The 16350-nt window shown below is 42.6% G+C and overlaps 2 protein-coding genes across 4 annotated transcripts; one reads left to right on the top strand and one right to left on the bottom strand.

Annotated features, from left to right (window-relative positions):
• Positions 1 to 1676: 1676 nt before the first annotated feature.
• Positions 1677 to 7288, bottom strand: POLR2F (RNA polymerase II subunit F). The gene is made up of 5 exons (XM_033163066.1): positions 7142 to 7288; positions 5667 to 5736; positions 5107 to 5237; positions 3639 to 3710; positions 1677 to 1848 (listed from the first exon to the last, which is right to left on the bottom strand). Exons 1-5 carry the CDS (start codon positions 7159 to 7161, stop codon positions 1758 to 1760), a joined length of 384 nt encoding a protein of 127 aa, XP_033018957.1. The 5' UTR covers positions 7162 to 7288; the 3' UTR covers positions 1677 to 1757.
• A 91-nt stretch (positions 7289 to 7379) lies between these two features.
• On the top strand, positions 7380 to 16215 carry C10H22orf23 (chromosome 10 C22orf23 homolog). 3 transcript variants are annotated; one of them, XM_033163065.1, is made up of 8 exons: positions 7402 to 7491; positions 9296 to 9356; positions 9441 to 9551; positions 11834 to 11896; positions 12504 to 12689; positions 13525 to 13656; positions 15235 to 15335; positions 15586 to 16215. In XM_033163065.1, exons 3-8 carry the CDS (start codon positions 9446 to 9448, stop codon positions 15706 to 15708), a joined length of 711 nt encoding a protein of 236 aa, XP_033018956.1. In that variant the 5' UTR covers positions 7402 to 7491; positions 9296 to 9356; positions 9441 to 9445; the 3' UTR covers positions 15709 to 16215. The 3 variants fall into 3 exon arrangements, with proteins under 3 accessions (XP_033018954.1, XP_033018956.1, XP_033018955.1); XM_033163064.1 differs by having other exon boundaries at positions 9293 to 9356; XM_033163063.1 differs by lacking the exon at positions 9296 to 9356 and having other exon boundaries at positions 7380 to 7491; positions 9438 to 9551.
• The last annotated feature ends 135 nt before the right edge of the window (positions 16216 to 16350 follow it).

Raw genomic sequence — 16350 nt, 5'->3', positions numbered from 1 at the left:
AAGTGCTCCTTGACTGTGTATGGCCGATTAATTCTCAGGCAGAGAAAATGTCCACTAATGTTTTCTATCACCTTCTGTTGGCAAATAATCTAAGACATTCTTTTAGCCCAGAATTTTGCTCCAACCATCTCTGCGATGGCAGGGTCTGGTTTAGACTGTTGCAACGTGTTGCCCTGCACTGTTTGGAAAGGTAATACAGAATGCGCTTTTCACCTACTGGCAGCTTTGTCTAGGACAGATCACATTATTCTGATGCTGATCTGTCTGCACTGACTGCCCACTTCTTTTTCGGCCCCAATTCAAGGTGCTGCTGTTGACCTTTAAAACCACTTTACATGCTTAGGGAGTGCCTGCTGCCAATTAAGCTCTGCTCTGTAACTCATTGTGTATTTATTTTGATTTATTGCATTTATTTACCACCTTTCCTTTGATGATCACAGAGTGCCTTACATTTGGTGGAGTCTGTAAGAGCATAGTATAGTTAGGGGTGGTTCTCTCCCTCACCCCAAATTATTAAAATCTCACTTCTGGAATTCTTTGCCCAGGGAACTCCACCCACTTTGTAGCTTTGTCATCCGCTTAACGTGTTTTGTTTCTGACACATTTACAGGTTACCACCAACTGCTTTTTAAAACTTGCAGTGCAGCAATTTAAAGGTGCTGCTGTTTTTAAAGGATGGTTGTTGCTTTAAAATCTGCTTTCAGTACCTAAAATCTGGAATTAGTGCTATATGCAGATCTTTAGATCATCTAAGATACACAGCAAAAACAATGAAGAGACACAATTAATGTTTCAGTCTTTAAGATGCCAAAAGACAGTTATTTTTACCAGAACAGAAACCCATCCAGAAGCATCCAAATAGCTGCTCTTTTCTATTTTGTTTTTTCAAAAGTGAATATTTCCATTTGTTACCTGCAGAGTGCCTCAAATAGATCCCTGCCTCAATAGTGGTTGATTCACTAAAATTTAAGAACCTCACTTTCTTACAATAGGAAGGCCAGATGTACTTACATTAAGGCTATGATGGGATCTGTGGGAAAGAGGTGCACTGATACATACTGTAAATCATAGCTTATACCTAAAGATGTAAAACAGAGCCTCACTAGGTTGGGACTCATAGAGACAACTGTGCTTTCTGCTGCAGAACTGCCACTGTAAGGGGATCCTGTTGATTGATAAGAAGCTGGGGCAGAAGAAGGGAACAATGGGAGATTTGATGAGAGTTGCTCTGTGATACTCCTGAGAAGCCCACAGAGCCAGCCCTGATCAGAGGGGAAATTGAGGGTTTCCAAGGCAACTTGTTCCCAGGCACAAAGGCATGTCTGTCTGCTGGCAGACAAGAGAAAGGTCTCCTCTACTACAGGCCCCTGGAAAAGGGTGTGGGTCGGGCAGGGGGGAGGGTGTCTCTCAATTGCCTTAGAGGGCACCTGGCAGCCTGGCAGCTGCACAATCACTTTAAAAAACACTTAAATATACAACATGGCAGTCAGAAACAAGTACATGAGAGTCTGTTCTTGTGGCCCTCAATTAGTTTGCTGGTGTGGTATTTCAAAGTTCAAATCCAGCAATAGGACATGTAGCCTGGATGCTCCAGAAAAACAGAAAGGAAAAAAGCATACTACAGCCTCTTCATGGAATTAAGTTGTGAGAGGTAAGAGAAAGCAACGAAATATCTATAGTGGGTTTTTAGTATTTATTTACACAAAAATAAAAACATCTGCAGTCAAAGTGAAGTCAGAGCACAGAAGGATAGCTGATCAGTCTGTGATAATTAGCTCATCCACACCCCAATCTTCATAGCTTCCATCTGGCAGATACCGGCGGATTATTATGGGAATCTTCCGGGCTCTGCAGGGAGGAAAGAAAAGTATACAGAAGAAAGCACTTTGGCCACATTGTGGAGTTTCACATCCAAGGGCACTTTGGTGGGGTAAGATCACACAAAATGTTTACAAAAACTTCTGACGTTAAGTGAGGAGTTCCCCCACAACTCAGCAGGAAATGGTCTGATTTAGTAATACTGAATCCCAACCAATGGATCATCCCTGCCCCCGCTCCCCACAAGGGACACATCTGTCTAGCAGAGTCTAAAGAGCTCACACACTTCATCAACCACTGAAACTGTCCCACCTTTGAGTGGAATACAATAGCCGTGAAAAAGCATTTGGAAAAGTGAACATTTCAGGACCGAAAGGAAAGAAACTCAAATCCAGATTAATCTAAGTAAGACTTTTTAGGTCAACAATGTAATTAGCCAGCTTGGAATTTGTCCAGGACATCAGGCTTATAATCTTGCAGCACATGAACAGTAAAAAAAACAACCACATGAAAATCTTTTAAAATCACAAGAATTCATTACATAGCCGTGTCCAGAATGGCGTAACTTCCACACAGCTCAAACATGCAGCAAAACAAGCTTACAACAAAACAAGCTTACATACTTTCAATGTTTGTAATATTCAAACTTGTTTCCATGAAGTTATACAGACACAGATGCTAAATTATATGGAAAACAAAAGCCGTATCTCTAGACTCTTACGGAGAAAACCTAGCTATAAATGAAATATATAAAAATCTAGCACATATGCGAGGAAAGGTTGATTGATTTGTCCTACTTTTTCTCATCACTTCTGTAATGTGTGAAGCTGAAGTTATGAATCTCACTTGCACTATAGCAGGAGCGCAGGTTGCTGCCACTTCTTTCACAGCGTCTATGTAATTTATGAAGTGGCACTATGGCTTTCAAGCTAATTAAGGTTCTACTGCAATTTTAATAAGAAAATTAATTTTCCATTTAAACTCCCTATCAATACCAGCCTTGTCTGTAATCTACATGTGAATGAAATGGCAGCAAATATTAAGAGATGGGATGAAGCCCTCTTCTTCAAATAGCTTTATGTCAACTTTCCTTTTAGGGCTAATGTGAGGGATCCTATCCCCGATCCCTCCCCTTCAATGCTTCCCCAACAGTGACTCTCCCTAGGTTTCACTAACAACTAGGATGAATCCTAAAGTGTTCATATGGGAGATGTCTCTGGGGTACCTCAGGGCTCTACGTTTGAAAACCTCTTGCCACCTATGGAATCTCCCTACCAGGGTTCCCAACTACAGCAGTTTGCCTTCCCTTTAAGCAACTACGTGGCAACTTTGGCTTCACTGTCCAGCCCTCTGTATGACAGGAGAATAAGCAAACCGTTTCCTCTTCCACAGGAAAACTTTGTTCTCTCCTCTTAGTCACACCTCTTACACTGCCAGAGTCAATGAACATTGAAACACATTTAACTTTATTAGGTAACTTGAAAACATGGATGTCCAGGGTTATTACTGTTACAAATCTTCTTCTCATGTAATTCAGCTTGGTTATAATATAGCAATGGTAAAGACCTTTCCTCCCATCCCCCCAAAGCCTAACCTCTCATTATCTCTCTCCAACCCTCTAACCCTCCTGACCAACTGCCATTCTCCCCTTTTTAAAGGGCGAAAAGTCCCGCCTCCTGCGAGTGAGCCGCCAGTCACATAGAGTGTATGTTAACTCCTAACACGCTGGGCTCCTGACCATACCCTCCCTAAGGGCTGATCCGTTACAGCTGAGCATTCTACAACAAATCATGCACACGTGGTTAAAATCTCCAACTTACTTGAGTTCTTTCATTGCAATCAGCAACGGGTCTGTCTCTCCTTCCAGCTCTACCATCACTGGGGCACACATGCTGGGAGGAGGGGAAACAATTCCAAAATCATTACAGCAATAGGGATATACTCTGTGGCAGTAGCAGCTCTATTCTAAGTTCAGAGTGGGCAGTGAATTCCATCTTGCATCATATTTTTTATTTAACCTGTGTTTTTATCCTTCTACTGTTAGCTTTTTGACCTAGTTTCATGATTTCTGCTTGCTGCTATTTTAATTAAGGTCATTTAATACCACTTGCTTCATTTGTTTGAGATGTTTTGATTGTGTTTTTTAAATTTTCTATTGTAGTTTTTAAATTGAAAACCACCTTAGGGGCCCTTTTGCGGGCAAAAAGGCAGAATAGAAATATTTGAAATAAAGCAAACAGAGAGTACAATTGTCAGACACGCACATTATTCTGACAGGCGCCAGCAAACATGTCTCAGCTAGCTTATCAAAGCAACTGTACTATGTGGGACTCCTATTAACTTCAGGGAGAAAAGCAGTCCAGCGATCTTTTGTATCTACAAACTACATTTATTTTTGCCCTTTCATTGTTGTGGTAAGATACTGTTAGGCTCAGCTCAGGAGTACTGTATTGCATTACACTGATTCCATGTGCTTTCCTGAAGTCCTAAATAGAAGATATTGCCAAACACTGGACATCACTCCACTTTCAGTGACCAGTTAATCCTGAGCAGAAAAGGGCTGTTCTTCACTCCCAGATTTTACAGAATGCCAAGCAGGGAATATCTCCATCTTCTGCAAGACATCAGGTAACAACAAACACAGGTGGAGCAAGGTACTTTCAGTACCTCACCCTAAAGCTTCCCTTACTCTTTGCACAGTAAACTGGAGTAGGTGTAGTAATCTTGGTGTAAGATAGCAGCTCATGTCCCTAGACAGATATCCCACCTCCTCGCTCCATAAGATTAGGTGGCAGATTATATGCAACCTGTTCTTTGTCACCCCTTATGCACAGCTTACTTCTTTTGGCGATCCACTGCATGCGTAGTTGACACACGTGGCCCCTCAAGACCAAGGTTTTGTGTGGGTGTATTCTGCAACATGTCACTGACACAGCAACAGTGTGTTACTGGCCCTTCCACACATCATTCCACTTCATTAGTTGTTCTGAAATGCTTCCCAAATGTTATTTTATTATTGCTTTCTGGAGGGGCACTGTTGCACAATGGGGCAACAGAAGGGGGCAGAAAATTATAGAAAAAGCCCCAAACCTTCTGGGATTTGGCTAAAGCACCTAACGTGCTTTATAGCACAGAGATATTGTCCTTGGTTGGAACGCCAAATCTTCTGAGGGGGAGAGGATTGAGATAAGAACTAGGTGTAGTTCTAAACAGTAGTAACTTTAAACACATGAAATAAGTTCTACCAATCTGCATTGACTAATATTCCTGGACCAAAACCATACTTACGCTATCTGGAGGGCACGTGTACCAAGAACTCTGGCACGCTCATATTTGGTCATATAAGGAGTGGTGATTCGCTTCTGGTTTGCCTGCTGCCGTTCTCCAGAAGGGAGGATTTCTACATTTTCCTGTCCCTCCTGTAGTGCAAATATAAGGAATTATAACCATTTTCACAGAGTTATATGTGTATTAATTGTTAGAGCCACTTGAGATCAAATTCAAATCTACAGATAAGATTTCAATAAAATATATTAAAATAAAGCTCTGAAAGAGGAAAACCATTCGAGAGAAGTATTTATTTGATTAATACATAAGGCTACTAAGTTTTATCATTTCAAAAAAAAAAAAGAGACAGGCATTAAGCTATAAGATATGTTCACCTTAATAGATTAGAACTTATTCCCTAACCTTTTTCTACTGTTCTCATCACATGAGTTTTGGGGGAGTTGTTGACGTTAGGCATAGGAACCATGCAGGTACAGGTTACAGACACGGATACAAGAGCTGCAGGTAAATGTTGGGATGTTTACATAGGCTATAGGACATCATATACTGAAGTCACTTACCTCCTCAGCATTTTCCAGATCATCCAGTCCTTCATCTTCCTCCCCATCATCAAAATCATCTCCATCAAAACTGGAGGAAGAAATGTATCAAAGGCTTATATAAAGTTTCAGAGCTCAAATCTTACTACATCCCTGTCTTCAAATACTCTCTTGCTTGTTTTCATAATAGCCACTACTCAAATAACTTTTTGTGGAATTGGCTTGTTAATGTACCTTACTTAAACTTTACTAACAGCAAGATTCCCTTTGCAAAATCATCAACAAAATATGTTCAACTAATCTCCTTTGCTAAGGCTTCCAAGATTGGAGAACTGAAACCTGCCATCACAGCTCTCTTACATCTTCCAAGAATCTCCAAATCCCAGCATGAATCCTTCGCATATCCCAGAAGACTTGGGGAAAGGTTGGTGGCAACATGCAGCAGTGGCTAGTCAAAGTTTGTGGGCCAGTAGTCCTGCTTCAAGGACTAATGTGACTCACTGGATTCCTTACAACTTCTCTAAGACACTTTGGACCAGTTGAAAATACTATACATAATGTGAGGTGAGAAACTTATGAGCATGGCTGCCATGACATGAGATACATAGCATGTACGTCCATGTAAACAAGGCATCTTATTCTCACAATCCTTTCCATTGCATTGAGTGGAAGGTTTGGAAGAACTGAGGAAATATGTTAATAGTCTTATTAATTTATGAGAGTTTGAACTGACTGCTTGGCATATGTTCCAACTTGGCAACTGGTTTAATGAGCAACCACAGACAAATCACCATCTTTCTGTTTTTTCCACCTGAATACAGTATAAGAAAAAGGGAAAGAAAAGAACCCAACCACCACCTACCAAAATCTGGATTCAAGCGCAAGACTGCTCTCCCCTGCATGGACATAGCCAAAGGGGGCAGCTGCCCCCCCCATCAAGTAAAACAATAGAAATACGTAACTAATTGACCAATCACATCGCTTCTGCCCTCTCCCCTAACAAAAGTCCTGCCCCCCCCAAAAAAATCCCATGCTCCCCTCCTGTAGTTGTACAAACTGGTATTCAAGGACATTACTGCTGCCAACTGTGGCAGCAGGGCATAGCCATTGTGGCTAGTAGTCAGTGGCAGCCTTATCCTCCATGAATTTGGTCGATCCTCTTTTAAAATCATCCAACTTTTGTGGCCACCACCACCATAAAACTGTTGGTCAGCCATGAAGCTCACTGGTTGAGTTTTGGCAAGTCCCCATCTCTCCACCTAACCTACCTCACAGGGTTGTTGTGTGGAAAGAATGTGGATAGGAATAACCAGGTAGGCTGCCCTGAGTTCCTTGGAAGGAGGACGCAATAAGAATAATGCCAATAATGGCGTTTAATATTGGGGAATCCAGCGACACAGCACAAAATAAGCGCCCTGCGTAAATACCACCGCTGCTGCCTACAGAAACCCCAGCGACCGACCCCCCACCCCTTTCCCCTCACGAGGGTCCCTTACTTATCCTCGTTGTCAGACATGCTGAGGCTTTTCCGGGTTCGGCACGACCTCTCGCGATACCAGAGGCTCCGACGAGAAGCGAGGCGCCTCACACGAGGGAGCCAAGAAAGGCCAAACGGCACCCCGGCCGCCGCGCGCAAGCCTCCCAAACGTTCTACCGGCAAAGATTTCCTCAGCGCAAGTCGTTCCGGGTCGCAGCTGATGTCACCGGAAGTGGACGTCGGAGGCGGTTGCTATGGTGACGGCAGCCGCCAACTCGGGCAAGAGAAGGAGGATGTGCGGGATTCGTCATACCCTTACAAATGAAGGGAACAATTAAGATCCTATGAGGGAACTTTTTTCTTTTAAAGGTAACAGGGTGGAATTGGGGCGACCACGGTATATGTAAGGCGGATGGGAAGAAAAGAGGGTAGTCCCTCCGTTGTTTGCGAGGCAAGAAACTGCTCCGTGGCGTCACGTACTATGCCAAAATCCCCCCTGGAACCAGTCAGGAATAAGAAATGCACGCGGATTGTTGCAGCAACATGCACGAGGCGCTGTGTGTTCCCTTATGGGATTGCTGCTTCGTTTGTATTGTACTGCTTAAGAAACGTGTTTTTAACTTGTATTTTTATACCCTGACCTGCCCTGAGATCTACGGATGAAGGGCGGTATACAAATTTAATAAAATAAAATAATAAAGATATCTTTTTTGTCTTTATGTTGCACTTGTGAGAAATTCTGGCTGAGTGCCTCCCCCCCCGGCCCAAAATCAGGACAACTGTAGTTTAGCCATCACTGAGCTGCAGTTAAAGCACCATTAACAAACTACAGTTCCCAGTATTGGCTGTGGGGGGAGGCATGTCGGCTTTAAATATATGGTGTGTATACAGCCTCAGCATGAGAAACTCATATGTTGCAATAATACCTGAAATATTTGGTTTCCTAGAATCAAAGAGCTGGAGAGACCAAAGAATCAGCTAGTTCAGCCCTCCATCACATGACAGATGGCCATCCAACCCCTTCTTAAAAACCTCCAATGAAAGAGAGTTCACCACCTTCTGTGGGAGTTCATTCCACTGTTGAACAGCTCTTACTGTCATAATGTTCTTCCTGTTGTTTAGTTGGAATCTGCGTTTGAAACTCCCATTGTTCTAGGCACATTTTGCGACAGGGAATTTCATTAATATGAGCAGTTTCTGAGCTCTGGGCGCAGTACTGAGCCTAAGATTTCAGATTAAAACTGCCACTGCTGGAAGAAAAGGAGGGCCTTTTTCTGCCTCCTCACTTCCAGCCACTTTCTGAAGACTGGAGAATGGACCCTCATAAGAATATTAGTGGGGCGAGCAGGGAAAGTATGGCTTTGTTTTTTGCAGCCTTCAGATGAGGACTAAACCATGTGAAAAAAGCATAAGATTTTAGCTGTGGTTCATTCATTTTCAGCTTTGTATTCTTAGTTAAAAGTGTGTCTAGACACTCCATTGCGGTGCCCATAACCTAGGTTTAAGGTGCCATTTAGCTCCTAGCTTTCATATCTCAGTTTGCAACACTGGTCAGAATATCTGTTCTTGTAACTTGAATCCATTGGCTTGAGTCCTACCCTCCAGAGCAGGAGAAAACAAGTTTTCTCAATCTTCTATGTGACATCCCTTTAGATCTTACTTGGTTCTAAGCCCCACTGAAGTCTGAAGGGCTGGTTTCTGGGTTTTTATGTGTTTTTATTTGTAAGAGAGGCATATAGGAAATTAATATTTAAAATAGCATCTCAAACACAGTTCTAAAAAAAACCAGAACTGTAATGGCATCAGCTGGTTTTTGTACGGTAATTTGCCTCCTGTCCACCCAAACCAAAAGCCATTTGAAAGCCTCATGTCTTTCTAAAGGCAGCCAAAGATTTGCAGCTTTTCAGGTCTGAGATCATTACTCAGGATGAGAGCAAATGCTGTAAAAAAAAACTGCTTCTACCAACTGAGGTTCCCATCCCCTTCAATGATGGAATACAAAGGGTTTTCAAGGTTAAAACCAGCACCATAAATATGGCCTAGAAGCAACCAGTACCCAGTAAATATGCATAGGACTGGACTGCATATAAGGCAATCAAATCCTGAATGCATTTAAACCATTACCTGTAACTTCTCAAAGTATAATTTTCACTCCACATCTTTCTTTCAGTAGTACCTGACAGCACGGTGAAAGGGTAAAATTTGTTGATGTTGACCAACGTTTATTTGTAAAACTATATTTGGTGATGGAATATGTCTTAGAGGTGTAGTTCTAACCAATGCAGAAAATGCATTTCTCTACCTTTCTTTTTAAGGTGCTGCAATGGCTGCCCGAGAAAGGACCACACCTGCTGTGGCAAAAGGCTCTGGATTCTGGCATGTTCCCATTGTAACTGAATATAGCCAGGAAACACAGAAACTATTGAAAGGTAATTAAGGCTGTTAAGCAGATATTAGAACAAGACTGAGCTGTCGTAGACCTTGCCCAGCAACTCTGTACCCTGCTTCATGCACCAGATCATTTGGCCATGCTGCCCTGTATAATCTTCTGTGTGAATGCATTCCCACGCACATAGGTCCTTGAGATTGTAGGTCCACATTCACTATCACAATCTGCAGTCCATCTAGCACTCATCGCTCCTCTTTTGCGGCCTGTCTGCACCTCGGGCAACAGCAAGTGCAGATACAGCAAAGTCTCTGCAGTTACATGAACACTGAAAGGTGCTTTCTACCAGGTCAGATCACTGAGTCATCTCAATCAGTATTGTCTGCAAAGATTATATGCAGGGTGGGAATCTGGGGCTCTCCAGATGTTACTGAACTCCCACCATTCCGGCTTATTGTCAATGCTGGTTGGGCCTGATGGGAATTGGAACCCAACAGCATCTAGAGGGCCACAGATTCCCCACCACTGCTCTATGCTGACTGGAAACTGCTCTGCAGGGTTTCAAGCAGGAGTCTTACCCAGCCTTCTTGGACAAACAAGGGGCCAGTGCTGTCAAGTATCCTGTTTTCCCTGGGATTCTCCCTTATTTCAAGCAGTTTCCCACTGCTCTCCCTTATTTTTTATTTCCCTTAAATTTCCCATTTTTAATGGAAGCAGCTCCTCCCCTGCTGGCCAGGGACTGGGTGGGAAGACCTCGCCTACTTGGAGAGAAAAGCCTCAGCCCTCAAAGCAAGTGGGAGCTGTTTCCCGTGCTTACAGGGGGGTGTATTCCTTCCCCTGAATCAGCCCCTATCCATTGCCGCCAAGCCCCTAAGCCGGCCAATAGGGTTAGCTGGCGGGCAGAGCCTGGCTGCCTTTGAGCAGCTGCTGCTTCCTGTCCTGTTTTGATGGGATCAGACAAGAAGACAATGGGGCTCCATCGCGCGGAGCACATGGCTGCCCTCCTCTTTGCTGGCTGCCCTCCTCTTTGCTGGCTGCCCTCCTCTTTGCTCCGCTCCGAGCCCGAGCCCGCATGGAGTTTACATTGCTGCTCCACCCACTTTTGCTTCTGGCTCCGCCCACCACTGACATGTGACTGTCCCCGGGATAGGTGAGACTGCTTATTTTCAAATCCGAAACTTGACAGCTATGCAAGGGGCTGACATGCATACTACCACCATGCTACAGGTTTTCCTTGAGCCAATAATAATAATAATTATTATTATTATTATTTATTTATACCCCGCCCATCTGCCACTCTGGGCAGCTTCCAACAAAGATTAAAAATACAATCCACATGGCATGGCCCATCCACATGGCATGAGTTTTATTGTATAAGTGCAAGAAAATGGACTTGCATTTCAGAGTTATCTAATTTGTGGGCTTCTGACACTTCTGATTTAGCCCTCTTTATCCAAGTCTACACTTAAGAGCACAAGCCAAAGAATATATATTACATCATAATACAACTAATTTTTAATGGTGTTGAAAGTGCAAACTGGGATTATAAAGTAAAGGCCTAGTTTGACAACCACTTTCATAAAGGATGACTACAGAAAAAAACCTAGGTCAAGTCCCTTCTTTGCCTAGCATGTGCCAGGAAGGATTTCCACACATGCCACAATGTAGTGGAAGCAGCTTTTGGCACACTACCACAAGCTGCCCAAGCTCCCAACGCATGGGGGCGAGTGCATGTGTCCCATTTGCCATGCTCTGCAGTTGGCTCCATGTCGGCAAAGATTGGGTTTCTCTCACTGCTGCTGTCCACTGAAGTTTTAATGGAAATGGATTCTAAGCTGATCTGCAATTTTGTGTAAAAAAAACCCAAACCTTCTGTATAATGGCCTTTCTGAATAATACTTTTTAAAATGAAAGATCCAGTACAAACTCATAAAAGTGTCTCTTTCCTTTGGATTTCTGTGGTTCAGAAGGTATTTAAAATATTTGTATTCTTTTTCAGAAATATGGGGAGAATCAATTATTCCATTTGGGGGTCTCTTGAGAAGTTCAAATACAGTAGTCATCACTATTTCATCCAAGAATTCCACTTATTGAGATCACTGGGAGCTGATGGCTAATCACACATTTGAAGATTTAAGTAGTTATTTTTCTGTATATACTTTAACCCCCCCCCCAAAAAAAACCTTACCTAAGATCTTTTAAGAATCTGTAGGACCATTGCTCTTCCTGCATAGCTGCTGTTTATGTTAAAACTAATCCTGTGAAGGTGATCATGTCTTAGGAATTTTCAGGCCATGATATTTACAGATAGCTTCTGTTTTTCAGTGATGATGCAAGAATCCAAACTTACCAGCTTCCAGCAACGTCATCTCACAAACTGCATAAAGCGTGAGTTATGTCTAATTTCAGCCTTGCCATTACACTTAGCATTGCTGCTGAGTTGTTGGTTGTTACTAGTTTACAAAGTCCAAATACGGTTTAGTCACATTCATGTTATCCATTTACAAACAAACAAATCATCCCTTTGGAAAGGAAATTAGCATTGACTCAAGCAGTTAAACAGAATGTACCAGTAAGTGGAAATAAGTCATGGATGATTCCCTAACAGATACTAGTTCTATCCAGCTGACTCCGTAGAGATATAATAAAGGCTGTTTTATTGTTCTGGTCACTGCATATACTGTAAAACTAGATTTGGATAGTTTTTATTAAAAGATGAGAATCAAAAGATTCTGAATGTTAAATGTCATCTACCATGCTGCACTATGCATTTGCAGCCAAACCAATTGCCAGAGCCTCTGCTGAGAGGTTGTGAGTAGAGCACTGCATCTGCTTGGCTGTGTTAGGCCTTTGGTTCAAATCTGAGCTCTTGAAATACTTGGTTTTTACCAGGTATACCTTTGAAGCCTTTGTTAGGATTACTTCCACTTACTTCTATCACTAAGTCACAAGTTCTGCTTCCTTGATCATCTGCTCTTGGTCTTTCCTTCCTTAGGAGGTGACTCCCTTCCTGATAAATGCTACCCAACATCCAGCAAAGAACCAGAGCTTCCCAAGCCTGTCTCACCACCAAAGGTTTTTTTGTCCATCAGTCCATATGGAAGACCTCATCTCCGGCCTGCTGCGATGTGCCGGGCAGGCGATGCATACACCCGGGAGAAATTCAGGCCCCAGGCCACCCGTAAGGAAGCAAACCTTTGCAAATGATAACATTCCCAGGGGGCAAATTTTGAAATGGGAGTTAAGTAACCCTGACAACATTTTGCATTTATGTAGCCCTTCAGAATGTAAAATGGATTTAGCACTCTTCACAACAGCCCTGTCAGGTCAGCATTAACAGTCCTTCCATGTGCAATGGGTGGGTGTGTTTGTGCTGAAGCTGATGGATAAGTGACTTGCCTAGGGCCACAAATAAGTTTATGGTTGAGAGCACGATCTGAACTGGGAAATTCCTGGCTTCCAGTTCCTAGCCACTGCAGTGCAGTAGCTCACAAGTTTTCTTTGCAGTAATGTTTATGAAAGCTCAGCAGAATTTTTAGACCACACACTGAAATTTTCCAGGTGTTAAATCAGTTTTCACACCTCTCCTCTGAAAAGCTTAATAGAATCTAGTTTCCATTACTAAGGCTACAAGCCTTATGCATATTTACCTGAGAGCAAGCCCTGTTGAACATAGTGGGACTTACTGCCAAGTAAATATGAATAGGATTGTGTTGTAACCTCTGCCCTCCTCTTACCAGTTTTGGTGCCTGCCATATCTTGCTGTGTTCAGGTTGTTTCACATTAACATTGTTGATTGATTTGTGTCAGAACATCTACCCAAAATATTTGTCATTTTCAGGATGCAGGGCCTCTGCAGCCTACAGTCTGTTGTGCCTGATTTTGAGAAGTCTCCTATGCAGACACCTTTGTAGGAGCTCTGTATATCTAGCAGAGAAACTGCCTGAAGAGCTTGCAATAGAAGAAAGCACTTCTCCCACATGTTGTACATCATCTGCTTGCTTTGGCATTTGTAGGAGACCTGGAGAAGGAGAAGGAAAGACTCCAAAACATTTTTGCAACGGGAAAGGACAAAGTTGAAAAAAAGCCGAAGAAAGAGCCAGTCAAGGTAGAAGAGAAGGTCCCAGAACCAGACCGGTTTGAAGAATGTATGTACAATGGATTGCCTTGGTTGAAAGCAGTGATCTGGTGCTCTATGCATGGTGGGGAGGCTGCTCTCCCATTCTGAAGCATAGGAATTGGTCAGAGGAAAGTAAGGGTTGTACTATTGGATTCAGGGAGAGCCCTAAATTAAGGAATCTCCCTTATTGTGTCTTGTCATATAAGGTTACCTCACTAAGTAGGAACTATAGAGTGCAGGGCAAATTCCACCCCATAAACATGGCTTTGGTCAGTGGTGCCCTCTGCTCCCCATGATGGCATTACAGCAGTCTGATGTAAGATTAATACATATTTAAGATGGGTATAATGAGTTACAAGGTCTAGATTCGTGTCAGAGCACATACATTGCAGGCCTGACTCGGTAAAGCTGTCCAAATATATAAACAGACTAGGCAGCCAGCCTAGTTTGCCTGGTTAAATGAACTCCTGCCACAACAGAAACAGCACATGTATTGTGGGCTTGTGTCCACTGTGTAAAGTGAATTCACACTGCAGACACCCCCCCACCCAGTGTGTACATGGGAACGCCTTCACAGTGCCAATGACAGCTGTGGCATCAAAAACCTTGAGATGAGCTCATTCTGAAAAGCATCTGCCAATGGTGTGGGGGAATATTCTCATATTTGATTTGGAAAACATGCTGAGTAGGTGATATACATACATGCAAGTTGGGAAAGCTATGCGTATTTTCCCCTGCATTCAAATATGTTGATTGATGGTGATCAGGCACTGCTCTGATGATTGATGAGATGGTATAAAATTAAATACTTTATAAATTAAAATAAAAAGGCAACAAAATGTTATTTTGAATTTTTAGGACAGTATTTTTACATTATTTGTAATTGTTTACCATGTCTATTCAGTAATTGTTTTATACCATTTTCTAATAGGGTTGTATTTTTAATGTATATTTTTAATGTATATTAAGTGGTGTATCAACACTAGAAGGGCAGAATATAAATGCTCTGATGAAAGATTCCTGCTGGATCAGCATAAGGGCCATCCAATCTAACATTCTGGCAAGCAACTGCTGGCCTGTACTTGTTGCCCTCCAACCACAGCAACTAGAATGTATATGCTCAGCTCCTCTGAGTTCTCATTTAGTTATTATAGCTCAGCCTTCGCCAAGTGAGTAGTCCAAAACATCTAGAGGGCACCACACCCATCTTCCCTGGCCCTTGAGCCATGCTGCCTGGGGTTGTATATTGGACTCCAGCAAGCTGAGATCCATAAATTTGCTTAGTCCCATTTTAAAGTTACCTAAGGCTCTGACCGCCACTTTTATATTGCAGGCGAATTCGAAAAATCAATTAGGCACTGTGGGAAGACTTCCTTTTCATACATGTAAATAAACCAATTCAGTCATCAAGCTTTCTTTCCAAGAGAGCAACGGTCCTTTCCAAGTTTTAAAGAGCATACTAAAAATGAATACAATATGTGTAGTAATTAGGAAATTGGATGAGTCAGAGTTCCGGGAGTACTTATGTGTTCCTGCCTTCAGGCTCCCTCATTCCACATTGTTTCATTTTCTCTCCCCCTCCCCCTCCCTGCAATAAAATGCTCAGTGGTTAATGAAGTTCAAGATCGAAAGAGGTTTCTGGAAGAAATGGAGGCCCTGGGACAAGACAAATTCTACCGAGGGATCATCCTCACTGAAATATCACAGGTATGTGGCCTCTTTTGGTTTGGACATTCTGTCATGTATAGTACTGAGCATTACTGTTCGAGTCTGCTAACTGGCCATAATGTATTTTGAGAAGGTGGGGAAAGATTTGACCGACAGGTATATGGAGGACATGAAGATCCTTTAAAAAATGCTACAGGGGTGGGAGTAAATTTCTGACTCTCGTTGCATGTGATTTTGAGATGAAAGTGTCTGGAATTCTCACTGCCTCCCCTTCCCCTGCTTTTTGCAGAAGGTACGAGAGATGGAGATCATCGACAAGCAGAGAAGTGCGGAACTGAAAGAGGCGATGGCTAAATCCTACAATATAGGCAACAAACCTGCCCCTGAATGCACAAGTCAAGAAGACCAGTAGTCCTTTTCCACTCCGGAACATGATTATTGCACAAGGGTGCCAGAACTAGGCTTTCCACAAGAGTTTCAGAAATGGCTCTTAGCCCTTAAGTGGCAAATGGAAGAGTTTCAGTGTCCCCAGGGGCTTTGTTTTTTGCAGGAACTCAAAATATTCTATTTTCATAGCCTTTAACACCAAGAGGTCTTTTCAAGGGTGTGGTTTAAAAGCAGCCATGGGATTAATGCCTGGCTACAGTAAAGGGCATGAATGGGCATTTCCTCTTTAAGCAGACCAGCAAGGGGTATAAGTTCCAAACACCTATCTAGTCTCAATGTGAAACATAACAGTATGCAGTTTTCTAGAAGGCTGTGCTTCTGCTTGTTAAAATCAGAACAGCCTGTTATAGGAAGTGTTTGGGTCAAATGCTTCTAAGCTCATATCCTTTACTTTTCACACGTTTTACTGTGAAAGCTGAAAGTTAATGCTGCCGTCTCTTACAATCTTGTGTACAATTATACCTGACAAATATTGTTCTTAATTTTATGGCTACCTCAGTGAGATTGGGAGCATGTACATGTCAGGACCAACCTAGATATAACAGAGGGCACCCATGTTTGTTTATTCACAGGCCTACCCCATTCATGACTAAAGCTGGGGCCAAGG

Source organism: Lacerta agilis, chromosome 10, assembly GCF_009819535.1.
Source record: "Lacerta agilis isolate rLacAgi1 chromosome 10, rLacAgi1.pri, whole genome shotgun sequence".
Lineage (NCBI taxonomy): Eukaryota > Metazoa > Chordata > Lepidosauria > Squamata > Lacertidae > Lacerta > Lacerta agilis.
Note: the sequence above shows the minus strand (reverse complement) of the source record. Positions and strands in the feature narration are given on the sequence as shown.